Raw genomic sequence first — 17004 nt, forward strand, 5'->3', positions numbered from 1 at the left:
AGAAGATATAGATGGAATGGGCAAATATGTGGCAGATGGAATTTAACCCTGAAAAGTGTAAGGTGATACACTTCAAAAGGAGTAATTTGACAAGTACTCAATGAATGATATGACACTAGGAAGTTCTGTGGAACAAAGGGACTTTAGAATCATAGATCATAGAAACCCTACAGTGCAGAAAGAGGCCCTTCGAGTCTGCACCGAACAAAATCCCACCCAGGCCCTACCCCCATATCCCCTACATATTGTACCCACTAAATCCTCTAACCTATGCATCCCTGAATACTAAGGGGCAATTTTTAGCATAGCCAATCAACCTAACCCACGCTTCTTTGGACTGTGGGAGGAAACCAGAGCACCCGGAGGAGACCACGAGGAGAACGTGCAAACTCCACACAGACAGTGACCTGAGCTAGGAATTGAACCCAGGACCTTGGAGCTGTGAAGCAGCAGTGCTAACCACTGTGCTACCATGCCACCCTTGGCATGTTTGTCCACAGATCTCTGAAAGCAGAAGGGCATGTTACTAGGATGGTGAAAAAGGCATATAGGATACTTGCCTTTATCAGTCAAGGCATTGATTACAAAAGCAGGAATTGTGTAGAACTTTGGTGAGGACACAGTTAGGGTTGCCACATTATCAGAAGGATGTGATTCCACTGGAGGGGGTGCAGAGGAAATTCACCAGGATGCTGCCTGGATGGGACATTAAAAAAAATTGCCCTTTAGTGTACTGAGATGCATAGGTTAGAGGGATTAGCAGGTAAATATGTAGGGGTATGGGGGGTAGGGTCTGGGTGGGATTGTGGTCAGTGCAGACTCAATGGCCCAAATGGCCTCCTTCTGCACTGTAGGGATTCTATGATTTAAGTTATGAAAATAGGTTGGATGGGTTTGGGTTGTTTGGAGTAGACAAGACTGAGGGGGCAACCTGATTGAGGTATTCAAGATTATGAGGAGCATGGACAGGGTGGATAAGGAGCTGCTGTTCCCCTTAGTTGAAGGGTCAGTCATGAGGGGACATAGATTCAAGGTGAGGGGCAGGAGACTTAAGGGGGATGTGAGGAAAAACATTTTTACCGAGAGGTTGATAATAGTCTGGAATGCACTGCTTCGGAGAGTGGTGGAGGTGGGTTGCTTCACATCCTATAAAAAGTATCTGGATGAGCACTTGGCACATCATAACATTCAGGGCTATGGACCAAGTGCTGGCAGACGGGATTAGGTGGGAGTTCAGGTGTTTCTAATATGTCAGTGCAGATTCAATGGGCCAAAGGGTCTCTTCTGCGCTGTGTGATTCTATATTGATGAGTGGAAGAAACTAAGAGACAAAAATGTTTTAAGTTCATTATATTACAGTTCAAAATTGACTATTACAATTGAGGTTTATAAAACACTTACGTTTTGGACTGTCCCCTTAAACTTGAAGTGTAGTGGGTCATGTGACTATTCCAAATTCTGCCTAGGAACAAGCCTGACTCAGTCAAGGGACTGGTTGAGTCAAGTTCTCAAACCTGGAGCAAAGGACAAGAGCAGCTACATCAACTGTAAATAGACTTAATGGCTTCAAGTTTTTGGGGCAGAATAAAAACGGGAGAAAAGGAACAGCAATTCGTGCGGTCAACAAAGAGAAGTGGCTGCAGGTTCTTTGCTAGCTAGCAAAGCCTTACCTCCGGTACTGAATTTGGGAAATTCTGAAAACAGGGATGTGTTGAGGGAATGATCTTTTGGAATATTGAAAAGGGTGGGCAACAGATGTTTGGTGATAGAACATAGAACAATACAGCGCAGAACAGGCCCTTCGGCCCACGATGTTGCGCCGACCAGTTACAAAACAATGACCCACTAACCTAAACCAATCCCTTTTCGTCCATAAACCTATCCACGGATCTCTTAAACGCCCCCAAACTAGGCGCATTTACAACTGCAGCAGGCAGGGCATTCCAATCCCTCACCACCCTCTGGGTAAAGATCCCTCATCACCCTCTGGGTGATGGCATCGCACTGGAAATGGCAGGGCATGATCAACTGCCAATGAGGCTGGTGGTGTGGTAAGTGAGAACAAAGGTAACCCTTTGTAGTTCTGGAAGGGAGGGAAAGGGGCATAAGCAGAATGTAGGAAATAGAACAGTCGAGATTAAGGACTCTATCAACTAGGGTAGAGGGGATCCTTAGTTGAGAAGAAAGGAAGACATTGGAAGTAGTGATTCGGAAAATAGCACCATAAAAACAGTTGCAATAGAGACAGACACCAATAAATTGAAAGAGCATTGTAGGGACCAGAGTGGCGGGGAAGAATAATTAAGGTAAGTGTGGGTTTATCATGAACATTAAGCAATACTTTAACCCCAGAATTGGAGCCAAAGTAATCTGATTAACCTGTTCTTGCACCACGGAATAGATTTCTTGTTATCTTGACTTCTTTTTCTCCCCTTGTTCAGGCTTTTCCCACCATTTCCAACACCTTTAATTATTTTAAGGTTTTCTTGATCCTGTCTCCTAGTCACCCTGGACATCCAATCCCTCTACACTTGCATCTCTCACCAGGACAGCCTGCTATATATATGGGGGAAGGCACTGGTGTGGTATTGTTGCTGGACTAGTAATTCAGAGACCCAGCATAATAAACATAGAATCCTACACTGCAGAAGGAGGCCTTTCGGCCCATCGAATCTGCACCAACCTCAATTCACCCAGGCCCTATCCCAATGACCCCATCCATTTACCCTAATTAGTCCCCCTGACACTAAGGGGCAATTTAGAATGGCCAATCCACCTAACCCACAAATTTTTGGACTATGGGAGGAAACCCACGCAGAATGGGGAGAATGTGCAAACTCCACACAGACAGTGACCCAAACTGGGAATCAAACCCAGGTCCTTTCTCCACTGTGCTATCCTCGAAGAATAGCAGGAACACCAAGGATATTCAAAGAACTTCTAAGAACTGTAGCACGTCTTGGTTTGCTTCACGGGGAAGTGAAGGAACCTTCAAAATAATATGACATAACGGGGAACTCTATTCTGGGGGCCAGGGTTTGAATCCCACAATGACAGATGGTGAGATTTGAATGAAACCCCATATTTAGGGAAGGAAATCTATCATTCTTACCTGGTCTAGGTCCAGGTTGACTCTCTGGTGCCCTCGGGTGGATAATAAACACTGGCCCAGCCAACTATGTCCACATCCCATAAATGAATTTTAAAAAATGGTCCAAATGTCAAAATTACAAATAATGCAACCATTCAAGCTAAATGCAGGAAGGTGTGCTATGTTTCATTACATTAGATGGCACAGTGGTTAGCACTGCTGCCTCACAGCGCCAGGAACCCGGGTTCAATTCCTGATTTGGGTCACCACCTGTGTGGAATTTGCACGTTCTCCCTGTGTCTGTGTGTATTTCCTCTGGGGTGCTCAGTTTCCTCCCACACTCCAAAGATGTACGGGTTTGGTTGATTGGTTATGCGAAATTGCCCCTTAGTGTCAGGGGGACGAGCAGGGTAAATTCATGAGGTTATGGGGCTAGAGCCTGGGTGGGATTGTGGTCGGTACGGATTCGATGGGCCGAATGGCCGCCTTCTGTACTATAGGGACTCTTATCATTCGAGATACAGAATATGGCATTAAACATCCACAGTAAGGAGGTTCTTTGTGTGGGGCTAGAAGGAGGAGCTTAAACTGTTGACCAATGTGAAGAGTTGATGAGTCTTGAATATTTATCAGGGTTTTATTAGGTGCAGTGGGGCACTTTCCACTTGCATCATGTGGACCCGCAAGTTTCCAAATAACTGACAGTCGGTGTGAAGTGAGAGATTGATTGGAATTATTACTGTGCACCGTCACTTGTTTGGGGCCTCCCTCTCTTCCTGTCTCCACCCTCTGCTGCTGCTGTTGGGTTTTGCGGACGCTGTCAGGAGCTGCCGGGTTCAGGGAGATCAGCAGCAGGAGGCTGAGGCTGGGACTGGGACTGGGCAGGAAGATGCGGGCGGAGAGCTGTTCCTTGCTGCTGGCTGCTCTCAGTGTCTGTGCAGTGGCACAGTCCGTGCCGCCGGTGAGTGAGTGAGCTCTGAGTGAAGGGCCGCGGAGTCTGAGCGCAGTTCCGCCTTTACACAACTCTGTGGGGAAGGGCTCCTCTCTAACCCCTGCGATTCAGCAGAAAGGTTTCTGCTGTCCATTGAAACAGGTGTTCTGGACGAAAGTACTTTTCACAGACACTTGGAGGAGCTCTCACTCTCATTCTTGGATCTTTCTGGGTCTTTCGTTGAATATTCTTCAAATGCGCAATCACCAATATTTGTGGGGGGCGGGGGAACTGTGGATAGTAATCAGATGTGGAAATGGCCTGCTTTCTAATATTCTCTGGTAGTTTTCCTCTTGTGCTTTAGAATGGTTGGGGTGTATAGTTTTCCAAAACCTTGCCTCTTGTCATTTGTGGGGGGAGCGTGGGGTTCAAGATTATTACATTAATGTTTCTTAAAGTTGATCAGGCCTTTGTTGACATCCAAACTCACTGATTGTGATGATCTGCTGACTAGACTCCCATGAACTTCAACCTATCCAAATTTTAGTCTTCCATATTTAACTAGGCTTGCCAACTGTGGTTGGACATTCATGGAGATGTGGTTTTTGATCATGTGCTCTGTTCATGTGATGTTTAATCAAGGATTTGATCACATGTTGCAGTTGACCTTATGTTGCATGTCAGTGATTTATCACGATGTAATGACTAAATATTTGGATGTTTTTGCTTTGTCATGAGTTGAATAATAATTTCTAGACACAAAAATTTTTTAAAAATTTCAGAGTCATAGAATCCCTACAGTATAGACTGAGGCCTTTTTGGCCTGTTGAGCCTGAATCGATGACATACCCACCCAGGCGTGTTCCCCATAACCCCGTGCATCTACCCTGCTAGTCTCCCTGATGCTAGGATGCAATTTAACATAGCCAATCAACCTAACCTGCACATCTTTGGACTGTGAGAGAAAACCAGAGCATCTGGAGAAAACCCACACAGACAGGGAGAACATGCAAACTCCACACAAACAGCCACCTGAGGCTGGAATTGAACCCTGGTCCCTGCGCTGTGAGGCAGCAATGCTAACCACTGTGCCACCATGTCACCCAAGTAATGTTTAATTTAAACTAACTTCTGTGATGTTTCCACGGCAGTAGTCACAATGAGAAGCGTTGGTATAAGTAACTTCTAACTAAAGTTGAGACTTTTACAATATGCAAGCAAACTACAAAAACGATACAATTTAAACCAAACTTAATTCAATTCACTGACTCCACAGCCCACCACTGCAGGCCTACTTCAGGGAAGCACCAAAAGTTATGTGATTCCTATGATAAATTATGCAACAGTGCACTTTGCAAGCTGACATGAACTCTCACCTCCAGTCTGCTTGCTCTCTCCCTCCCCAGTTTGCTTTTTTAAATATTTAACAAGTTCCTTTTTGAGAGTTTCTGTTTTTGTAATAATCGTGTTTTATTTAAATCTTACATTACTAGTGAAATTTAACTTGCCTGGCTTAATGGGCACAATGTGGAAACATGTAAGATAACATTTCCTGTTTTGTGTCCATTCACTGTCCACTCTCCAAAAAGCAACCTACGTCCTTGTTCATAAGGAACACTTGAAATATAAATTAAAGCAAAACATAAGAGATTCTGGAAATATGAAACAAATGGAAAAAGCTGTTAACACTCAGATGAAGTAATTTGTCTTCTGGGGTGTTGATGAGGGTGGAAGAGATGATGTAATATGAATGAAGGGTCCATGGCTGAAATTATATTCCATCTGTTCTTCATCATTGACTGTATCTCCAATTACCTAAGTATCAAGCTCTGGAATTCCCTCCCTATACCTCTCGGCCTTTTCACCTCTCTTTCCTCCCTTAAGACACTCCTTAAAATTACCCTTGACAAAAATTTTGATCATCTGATCTGTTACCTTATGTGGCTGGGTGTCGTACTTTGTCTTGTAATACTGGGATGTTTCATTTTGGTAAAGGTGCTATTATAAATTGTTGTTTATCTCCACTGATGCTACCCCCAGCTGAATATTTACAGCTTTTTCTGTATTTACAACATAATTCAGTTATTTCTGCTGCAACTGTGTGAACACAAATAGCAGGATAATGCTATCGACTTTGCAGTGTGCCTGAGTTTTCAAAGTGCAGTTAGCAAGTCAAAATATTTCCTGGTTATGTGGATTTTTGTAAAGTTACATTCCTGGAATGGGGGTAAGCAGGATTAGGCTGACACTCACTTGTTAAATATCTGGTCTGAGTATGATTTCTGACTTGTTGATCTGACTGGACTCTAAGAAATGTGCTGAAATAAGGAAGTAAAAATATTCCCCTATTCCTGTAACTGCGCATATTCATCATGCTAATCTATCTAACCTACCCATCTTGGGATACTAAGGGGCAATTTAGCATGGTCAACCCACCTAACCTCCACATCTTTGGAGTGTGGGAGGAAACCGGAGCATCAGGGGAAACCCATACAGATACAAGGAGAACGTGCAAATTCCACATAGTCATCCAATGCTGGAATTGGAATCTGGCACCGTGAGGCAGCAGTGGTAACCACCCTATCGCTGTACTGCCCACAGATGGCAGTACAGAAGTTATTAGAGTTTGCTGTATTTTGGGCACAACATGGTAGAGACTAAAACAAAAATTTGGAAAGAATTTAAAAAGAACAAAGAAACCAGATTGCAGTAAATAATTTCCAAATGATTGATTAGCGTTGCTCCAGACAGGCTAGATGAGCAGAACAGTCAGTCTATTGTATAATGTTCAGGTTCTCAATTTAGATACCAACTTCAGAAGGGGAGGGGGCTTGGGTAAAATACTCTGTCAGAGAGTCAGTGCAAACTCAATAGGCCAAATGGCCTCTTGTGCATTGTAGGGATTCTATGATAACTGATCCAGTGCTTTTCATCTCATACCTTTCTCAATTTCCAGATGTTGGGATTTATCTTTTACAATGTTAGCTCTTAAAGTCTTTCATAATCAGATCCTCCAGCACATTATCTGATCCAAAGAGCTCCAAGGTTTCATTACATAACCTCTTGATACTGGGTAGCATTCCAGTAGACTTGTGTTGCACTGTACATAGTCCCATGGCTGAATGGATGAAGCTAAGGTTAAAAAGGATTCAGAGAGTCAGATTTAGCCAACTTGATTTCCAGTGGCAAAAAAATTGAAGTGAGAGATTCAGAATGAAAGCTCTGGCTGCTCATCAATTTTTCAGCTTTTTGCAGCTATTTTAGGCTCTGGTTGGAGGGTGCCTTATAGAACTTCCTGTGAAGGGAGACATTTTCCTTTGTCTAGGTTCCAATCAGACCAGAACTGGGGGCCAGTGCATTTTTTTGCATGGATGTTTCTACTAGTAGAACTAGTTGAGGGATTGGGCTATAGCAATATTGATGAGAAAAATTCTGCAATTCTACATTCGTGCTGCCCAACCCAATGGCCATAGGATGTCTGCCAGTCTGTACCGTAACCTAGAACCCAAAACCGTATCAAATGCTGATGTCCTAATGATTTTGAATTCTTTTATTCAAACTTTCTAAGCACCTCCATTTGGCCCATTAACCTAGTGTTGCAGCAAGGTATTACTGTGCAATTCCCGATTCACCACTCTTTCCATGTAACTAGAACAAAGAAAATTACAGCACAGGAACAGGCCCTTCAGCCCTCCAAGCCTGCATCGACCAACTGAACTAACAGCACGGTAGCACAGTGGTTAGCACTGCTGCTTCACATCTCCAGGGACTTGGGCTTGATCCCGGCTTGGGTCACTGTCTGTGTGGATTTTGCACATTCTCCTCTTGTCTGCGTGGGTTTCCTCCGGGTGCTCTGGTTTCCTCCCACAGTCTAAAGATGTGCAGGTTAGGTTGATTGGCCATGCTAAGATTGCCCCTTAGTGTCCTGGGATGCGTAGGTTAGAGCAATTAGTGGGCAAATATGTAGGGATATGGGGGTAGGGCCTGGGTGGGATTGTGATCGGTGCAGACTCGATGGGCTGAATAGCCTGTTTCTGCACTGTAGGGTTGCTATGATTTTATGATTCTAAATTGCCCAACTGAACTAAAATCTTAAACCTATGCCCCCTAGTAATTGACTCTTCCACCCTGGGAAAAAGCTTCTGACTGTCCATTCTGTCCATGCCCCTCAATCTTGTAGACATCTCAGGTGGCCCCTTAACTTCCATCATTCCAGCGAGAACAAACCAAGTTTCTCCAATTTCTTCTCGTGGCTAATGCTCCCATACCAGGCAACATCCTGATAAATCTTTTCTGTATCCTCTCCAAAGCCCCCACATCTTATTGGTAGTGTAGTGACCAGAACTGAACACTAAATTCCAGTGTGACCTAACTAAGGTTCTATAAAGCTGCAACATGACTTGACAATTTTTAAACTCAGTGCTCCGGCCAATGAAGGTAAGCATGTCGTGTGCCTTCTTGACTACCTTCTTCAACTGTGTTGCCAGTTTCAGTGACCTGAGTACCTGTATACCCAGATCCCTCTGCCTGTCAATGCTCTTAAGGGTTCTGCCATTTACTGTATATTTCCTATCTAAATTAGAGCTTCCAAAATGTATTACCTCACATTTGTCCAGATTAAACTGCGTCTGCCGTTTCTCCGCCCAAGTCTCCAACCAATCTATATCCTGCTGTATCCTCTGATGGTCTCCATTGCTATCCCCAAATCCACCAATCTTTGTATCATCTGCAAACTTACTAATCAAACCAGTTACATTTTCCTCCAAATAATTTATATATATTACAAACAGCAAAGGTCCCAGCTTTATCCCTGAGCTATGCCACTTGTTGCAGCCCTCCATTCAGAAAAGCACCCTTCCACTGCTACCCTGTGTCTCCTATGACCAATTCTGTATCTACCTTGCCAGCTCACCTCTGATCCCATGCGATTTCACCTTTTGCGCCAATCTGCCATGAGGAACCTTGTCAGAGGCCGTAGTGAAGTCCATGTAGACAATATCCACTGTTCTATCCTCATCAATCATCTTCGTCACTGCCTTGAAAAATTCAATCAAGCAGTGAGACACGACCTCTACTTCACAAACCATGTTGTCTCTCGCTAAATCGTCCACTTATTTCCAAATGGGAGTAATTCCTGTCTTGAAGAATCCTCTCCGATAATTTCCCTACCACTGACGTAAGGCTCAGCAGTCTGTAATTACCTGGATTATTCTTGCTATCCTTCTTTAGCAAAGGAACAATGTTGGCTATTCTCTAGTCCTCTGCGTTTCCCCCCTGTAGCCAGTGAGGATACAAAGAGTTCCCTTAGGGCCTCTGCAGTTTCCCCGCTTGCCTCTCTGTCTTCTGGGGTATATCCCAGCAGGCCTTGGGGACTTGTTTACCTTAATGTTTTTCAAGAATCCCAATACCACCTCCTCCTTGATCTCAACATGACTCAAACTATCTACACCCCCTTTCCCAGACTCATCATCCATCAAATCCTTCTCTTTGGTGAATACTGACGCAGACTACTCATTTAATACCTCAACTATTTTCTCTGGCTCCATGAATAGATTCCGTCCTCTGTCCTTGAGTGGGCCAACCCTCTCCCTGGCTATCCTCTTTATATATGTAGAAGAAGTCTTGGGGTTTTCCTTAACTCACACTGTATTTCCACTGGTGAAGTGGGGCTTTCGAGCTTTTTCTGCTTTGCAATTCTGTCCCTTGCTTCCTCATGTTCTCTATTCATATTGGTTTATAACGACTAAGCTGTTACCATTGTTATACTTGTCCCATTACATACGGAACACACTAATATACTACGTCTTAGACACATCTTGTATTTGGAGGGCACCGTAAATGCCTCAACAATAGTTTGTGAAAATTATTCAGATGTTCTTTGTCATAATGTAACAAGAATGTTCAGCATTTTCAAAACTTTACTTTATTTGAGCAGTACACTGAAGATTGCAGAAGAGGCATGTATCCACCAGCAGGCCCCACGTAAGTACAGAAGTATCTTGGAATTATTTAGTGCAGCTTTTCATGTAGCACATCTTTTGCCTCAAGCTGTGAACCTTCACGTGAGCCTTATTGATTTGACCACTATTCAATCTTTACTGCTCTTACCTGACATAAAGCCCAAGGATATGATTACTCCATCAAAAAGAAAAGAATTAGTCACTTCTGATTGAGTTTTTTGTTTATTTTGCTCTGAGATGTATAAAGTTATTTTTGAAAAATGTGCCCATATTTTTTGCTAATTCTTTCATGGGATGTGGGCATTGCACAGCCTTTATTACCCATCCCTAACTGCCCTTGAACTGAGTGGCTTGCTGGGCATTTAAGAGCCAACCACATTGTTGTGGATCTGGAGTCGCATGTAGACCAAACTAAGTAAGGATGGCAGATTTCCTTCCATAAAGGGGACATTAGTTACTAGATGGGTTTTTACAACATTCAAGAATGTTTTCATGGTCATCATTAGATATTTTCTTATGTAGATATTTTAATTCCAGATTTTTATTGATTTCAAAGTCAAATCCACATCTGCAGAATATTATCCTGAGTCTCTAGATTACTAGTCCAGTGATAATAGCACTACATCACCATCTCCATGCTAAACCACAGCAACCCATGTCAATAAGAATGCAATACAACCGTTTCTTCTAAAACTTATTAGTCTATTCACAGATTTTGGGTTACTAAATTGTGTCTTGTATTTGGATTCAATCTGATAGTGAAAAGCTGGCAAATGCTGGGACAGTGAGTAAATTTGAGAAGTTAGCCAGATCTTTAATTGGGTAATGGGTTGAAAGGTTATGGAGAAAAGGCGGGAAAATGGGGATGAGGAACATATCAGCCGTGATCGTATGGTGGAACAGACTCAATGGGCTGAATGTCCTAACTCTGTTTCTATATCTTATGAACTTATGAAAAACACCCATTGTTAGCCTCTGATGAGTTTCTGAACCTATCAACCAAAGCATTGTTAAAGGTGACCATGGCATTTTGGCAACATCAGTTTTAACACTAAGTACTCTCAACATTCAAAATGTCTGCTTTTTATAACTGCTCCACTACACCTCTGTAATTTTTTATGAAGTCTAATTCAAGAATTAGAATCTTCCTTATTTTGAGTAAACAACGTCTTCTTGGTCTCAGCGAGTATTTCCCTTTTAAGTAAGGTGTTCCTGAAAGTCACTGCAGTATAATCAAAAAATATATTGGATTTTTTTTTGCTTAAAGGTCTCTGATGGTAACGTCAGTATCTACTGTGGAATTAACATTTTCCTGATTAATCCCACATTGTAATACTGCATGTGTGTCTGTTCACAGGTTCAAAGGCATTGTTCCCTGGTACAAGATAAGTCTTGATTCTGCTCCCCGTATAAGATGGAACCAGTTGATTAATGATAAGAAAGTGGAGGTATGTAACTGTCATTTTATGTTGATATTTTGTTCATCAATAGCAGGTGAGTTACACAAACCAGGAAGAGCCAGGTTTGAACTTCCCAGTACAAAGCTAACATGTCTTCCAGCATGGTGTTAAAGGCCATGAAATAGATTTTAGTTACCAACTGGTTGTTAGCCAGCACCTCTATCCCCCATCCCAGGTAAAAATGTTTGTTGCTGTTCTATGACAACACAGGTTTCTTACAACCAAACAAGTAAAACATTTGCTATCTCAGATTACCCCTGAATACTGGCCACTGGATACCAGAGAGCATCCAACATCCAAGGAATTATACCGCAGAGGACAGGAGATAAGCAAGTAGACTGATGGAGAAAGATTGGAATAGGGATAGGAACAAGTTTTACTAGAATAGATCTATCGTGGATTGAACATTTTTAAATAACAGCCAACGATAGGGATCATCGTAGCAATAATATTTGCATAGTGATGGTAAATATAATTCCTGTTAGGACCTGGTTAACTTTAATTATCTTCAAGTCAGAAGGTGTGTAACCATATTTTTAGTAAAGTTACAGCCCTTGCCTGCCATGACTCAGTTGTACCACTGAGGTAATGGTACCTCACATTAGACCTGAGCGCACAAGCCTAGGCCGATGTCCTTGCTTATGAATGAGACATTAAACCAAGACCTGGGTAGAATTCTCCAAATTTGAGACTACGTCCTGTTTCAGGTGAGGGAACATAGTATTTCCTGTTATAGTGGCTGACAAGAAAACACGCCAAATCTTCCGGCCCAACTTCATTAATTATGTGTCCAGGTATTTTACGTGTATTCAGTGGTGGGGCAGGCCTGGATGGCATATAGTTTGCTGTCATGTCAGGGTGCCATATTGAAAAGGTGCCTAACCACACTGACCTACTGATGAAGGAAAAAGGTGGACCTCTGAAAATTAAGATGGATCTCTGGAACATTGAGACCAGATGATGGACCTCCTCGGAACAAAGATGGGTCTTCAGAAACATTGAGGCTGGAAGATGGAGCCTTCTAGCACACCTGGACCATCCATCTGCAGATGGACCCGCGACCACAGCTATGATGTTCCAGCATTGCAGGTGCCCTCCATCCTGAATTCAGAGGGCAGCCCCAGGCTTTGTTCAGATGAGACCTGACATCTGCATGTCACGTAGTGCAGTGTTTCATACTGGCATGTTTTCCCACAGAGAACCTGGTGTTTGTGGTGGGGGTGGGGCAGGGGGGTCACACCGTTCCTCTAGCGGTTTTCTGACTCACCGTGGTGTGCACCAGTGGAAGATCCCACTCTAATTTTATGCCAATGTGAATCTGTTTTCTGGCCATTCTGCCATATTCTCCCACTGTGCCCATTATCAAACACACTGGTGGAGCTTGGGAGAATTGTTCCCTCAGGTGGGCATCAAAAATCCTGTGGCACTATCCCTAGTATTGTAGCCAATATTTATTTCTCAAGCACCAGCACATGAAGCAGATTTTCTGGTCATTATTGTATTTCTGTTTGTTTTGCCGCATTTCTTACATTATAACAGTGACTGCACTTCAAATGTGCTTTATTGAAAGTTAAAGTTTATTTATTAGTCACAAGTAAGGCTTACATTAACACTGCAATGAAGTTACTGTGAAATTCCCCCATTTGCCACAGTCCGGCATCTGTTTGGTTCAATGCACCTAACCAGCACATGTAAAGTGCTGTGAGGTGTTTGGTATGTGGGGAAGGCTCTATGGATGGGACTTGCCCAAAAGATGACAAGCTGTCAGGTTCTGACTGAAAGTCAGCGTATGTCACCCCAGAGAACGAGTTAGGTTTTCTCTCCAGTTTGTCAAAAAAAGAAGGGGGCGTGTTTTGAGCCGTCATTCATGAAGCGTGCAGCCTAAAGATGCCGACAAGGCCAGCTCCAGTGGAGGTAGGGGTACCATTTTTAAAGGATGCCCTGATCTCAAATTGAAGTTAAAGATCCCCTCCCCCGACAGTCCTGGCATCGAAACATCTGAGCCTCCTCTCTCTTCCTTCCTCCCAGGTTAGCACTGCTAGCAGGTTAGGGGGTGGGGTGGGGGCCATTTCCCTCATCAATCGGGACTATACTCATCTCTGAGCCCCCAGCATAGTCATCATAACTGGTAGTGATTCACCAACGGTGGGGGCGGAGTCGTACAGCAAATCCGAAGATATGGCGTAATGCTGTTTAGGAGCATTTAAATTTATTTAAATCTGTGATAATCAGGTTCAGACCCTTGCTGGGTGGTGAGATCTCCGTGGTGTGAATCATTTTATGGCCCTCTCGCGAGAGTTAGTGGTCATAACAGGATTTGCGCCATGGTGAATGGGGCACGGAAATTGCCCCTTATATAAATCTACAGTAATCACTGACATTTGCTTTCATTTTTCTATAAAATCAGTTTAATCAACTTTCTGGAATACATGAGCATAAGTGTAAAAAATCTAAAGTGCACATTCTATAATAACACCACCAATCACTCCCTATTCCTCCCTGACACCACCAATCGCCTTCCCTCTCTTCCCAACACCAGCAGTCACTTTCTACTCTCCCTAAAGTGACCAACTGAAGAAGGCTACCAGAATTTTGGCAAAAAAACACTTTTTTGCTGTTACGCTGTTTAGCTAGTTTGGAATTTTATTGAGCACCCAAATAATGTAATCTAACAAAACAATGTTTCTGATTAATTTCAGCTGACCAATTTAATCCAAGTGATCAAAAATTTGGCAAAAGATTTCTTTCCAAGTGGGTCATTGATTGAAATAGTGGATAAAGGTTTGGTAAGAATGTGTTTTGATTTTTGGTTCCCAAACACAAGGTTTATATCTTTGAAAATGATCTGGGACTGTTCTGTAACTGGCCATTTGACCAGGAGTTCCCACATAGCTCCATTAACATTCCAGCTATGTTGGCACAACCCGTGTAAAAGCTCACAGAATTTTAAACGCAAATTGCATTCATTGCACTTGAGTTCCTCTGTGATACTTTTTGTTAGTTTTAAAATATCGTAGTAGCAGCAGGCCCCATCTCCAATTTGGGCACAACCCCCGGGGTACTAATTGCACAAATTTATAGGCCTTCAGAGGTTCCAAAAATTCAGTTGACTCTTAGTACAAGAACATTTCATATGTTTTGAAAAGTTTTGAGTATAATTTATCTTTGAACTTGCATTGCACCTCAGTCTAACTAGAAAATAGTTCTTGTACGTTAAATCATTTTGAATTGGGTGGTGAATTCATACTGAATTTATTATTTTTCAATAACTAATTTTCATTAACCAAACTTTGCAAATTTATATTATTAAATATATTGAGTATTTTGAAAATTCCTTTTAAAATGCGATTTGATTGTACCATTTATCACAATTTTATGCATATGTAAATTAGTTTGAGCAGAAACACATGGAGGAGTGGGGAAACATTCCTTAAAATGTGCTCAATTTGGATGGAATAGCAGGTTGTGCCCAAAGCAGAAACTCTACACCATGGTCCTCAAGCAACCATGAAATTTTGAGTGTCTAATGTTGGCTATAGAAGCTATCAGATAGACCATGTAAGAATCTGCTACCATCAACTGTTCAAATACTGTCATTCTATTTATCAATTGACTTGAATTCCAACATCTCTTTATTAAACTAATTTTAAGCTGAGTCAGTTTGAATTAAGTTGTCGCTCAGTGTTCAGTTTGAATAGAGAAATGCGCAGATTAAATCTGACAAAATAATCCTCTACATTTTCCAATTTTGATGTTGTGCAAAAATTCTAAAATGTTATTTTTCTTCCAGGCTCCACTTGTCGATACGCTTCCTTACCCATTTAATGAAGAATTAAAGGGCATTGCAGATGTGTCAGGCGTACCCTTGGGTATGATATTCACTTGTACAATAAATGTAATTTGCCATAGCAATTGTTGGTTTATTCTTAGAATAGATTGCATTATGTGGTACAATCTGTTAATGTAACCGTTGTGACTTACCAATATTGTCTCATGTACTCAAACCAATTGTGTTTCCTCCAGCTATTATGTCTGATACCTGCCCAAAGAATTGAGATTTGTCAAACAATTGTAACTTTGAAGGTTAATTGCTTTCTCTCAGGTTTTTCATTATTACTCTTATAGGGGAACTGCTTTGATTTTAACTAGTTTCTCACCTCTATCCATGGCTAATTTTGAAACTACTAACTAATCTCTCTTTCCTCAATCCAATAACCATTTTTGTTATTGGTACCTCTGATTTTTATTTGGCTCAGCTCAGAGTCCTCAATTTTCCCCTCAGGGAAATAAAGCTTTAAATCTAAGAATATAAGTTGCTCTGGGCCGCCTTATTTTAACATTTTCTTCCTGCCCTTCTTTGTGTCTTAGATAGTCAGCCACATTTCTTACTTCACTGCATGCTCCCTTTCACTCTGCTGTGACTACAGTCTCAAACTTCTATTCCCAAAATCATCCCTGATTTTATCAATTTGAGTCTTTCTTCACAAGGGATTTTGAGCAAACGGCGTGACCCTTCCTGCTGACGTTTGCCCAAGTTAACACCCAACATTTGAATCCTCCACAGCCGAGCTGCCATTTTTAGGTTTGTGTGGTTCGTTCTACTTCAGACGTCATATGTCTTGCAAATAATAGCTAGTGTACTGGCACCACCATCATCACCACCACCTTCAACACTGAATGTCCATTCTCCAGGTTCCCATTTTGGAAGCCTTTACTCATTCTGTCAACACTGGGAACTACAGGTCAGTGAGCCTCACTGACCTGGTGGATAAATTGTTGGAAGGTATTTTGAGAGACAGGATCTACAGGCATTTAAAGATGCAAGGACTGATTAGGGACAGTCAGCATGGCTTTGAGAGTGGAAAATCATGTCTCGCAAATTTAATTGTGTTTTTTGAAGGGGTAACTAAGAAGGTAGATGAGGGCAGTGCAGTTGATGTTGTTGACATCGACTTTAGCAAGGCCTTTGACGAGGTACCGCACGGTAGGTTGTTGCATAAGGGTAAATCTCATGGGATCCACGGTGAGATATCTAAATGGATACAAAATTGGCTTCTTGACAAAAGCCAGAGAACGGTTGTAGAGGGTTGTTTTTCAAACTGGAGGCCTTTAACCAGCGGTGTGTCTCAGGGATCAGTGCTGAGCCCACTGTTATTTGCCATTTATATTAATGATTTAGATGCCAATATAGGAGGCATGGTTAGTAAGTTTGCAGATGACACCAAGATTGGTGGCATAGTGGACACTGAAGAATGTTGTCTCCAATTGCAACAGGATCTTGATCAATTGGGCCAGTGGGCTGACGAATGGCAGATGGAATTTAACTTAGACAAATGCAAGGCGATTCATTTTGGTAGATTGAACCGGGACAGGACTTACTCAGTTAATGGTAAGGTGTTGGGGAGAGTTACAGAACAAAGAGATCTAGGGTACATGTTCATAGCTCCTTGAAAGTAGAGTCACAGGTGGACAGAGTGGTGAAGAAGGCATTCGGCGTGCTTGGTTTCATTGGTCAGAACATTGAATACAGGAGTTGGGATGTCCTGTTGAAGTTGTACAAGA

General features: G+C 42.3%; 1 protein-coding gene across 2 annotated transcripts in view; it reads left to right on the forward strand.

The window, feature by feature from the left end:
- Positions 1–3754: 3754 nt before the first annotated feature.
- asah1b (N-acylsphingosine amidohydrolase (acid ceramidase) 1b) overlaps positions 3755–17004 on the forward strand; it is a 34269-nt gene continuing 21019 nt past the window's right edge. The window contains exons 1-5 of one of the 2 annotated variants that reach the window (XM_080186799.1): positions 3755–3806; positions 9958–10004; positions 11340–11430; positions 14142–14228; positions 15233–15311. In XM_080186799.1, the coding sequence (XP_080042925.1) occupies positions 9982–10004; positions 11340–11430; positions 14142–14228; positions 15233–15311 (280 nt within the window). In that variant the 5' untranslated portion in view covers positions 3755–3806; positions 9958–9981. Of the gene's footprint in view, positions 3807–3899; positions 4053–9957; positions 10005–11339; positions 11431–14141; positions 14229–15232; positions 15312–17004 lie in introns of those variants that run through there. The other variant, XM_080186789.1, reaches the window with a different exon arrangement.

Source organism: Carcharhinus amblyrhynchos, chromosome 1, assembly GCF_965287045.1.
Source record: "Carcharhinus amblyrhynchos chromosome 1, sCarAmb.v2.hapA, whole genome shotgun sequence".
NCBI lineage: Eukaryota > Metazoa > Chordata > Chondrichthyes > Carcharhiniformes > Carcharhinidae > Carcharhinus > Carcharhinus amblyrhynchos.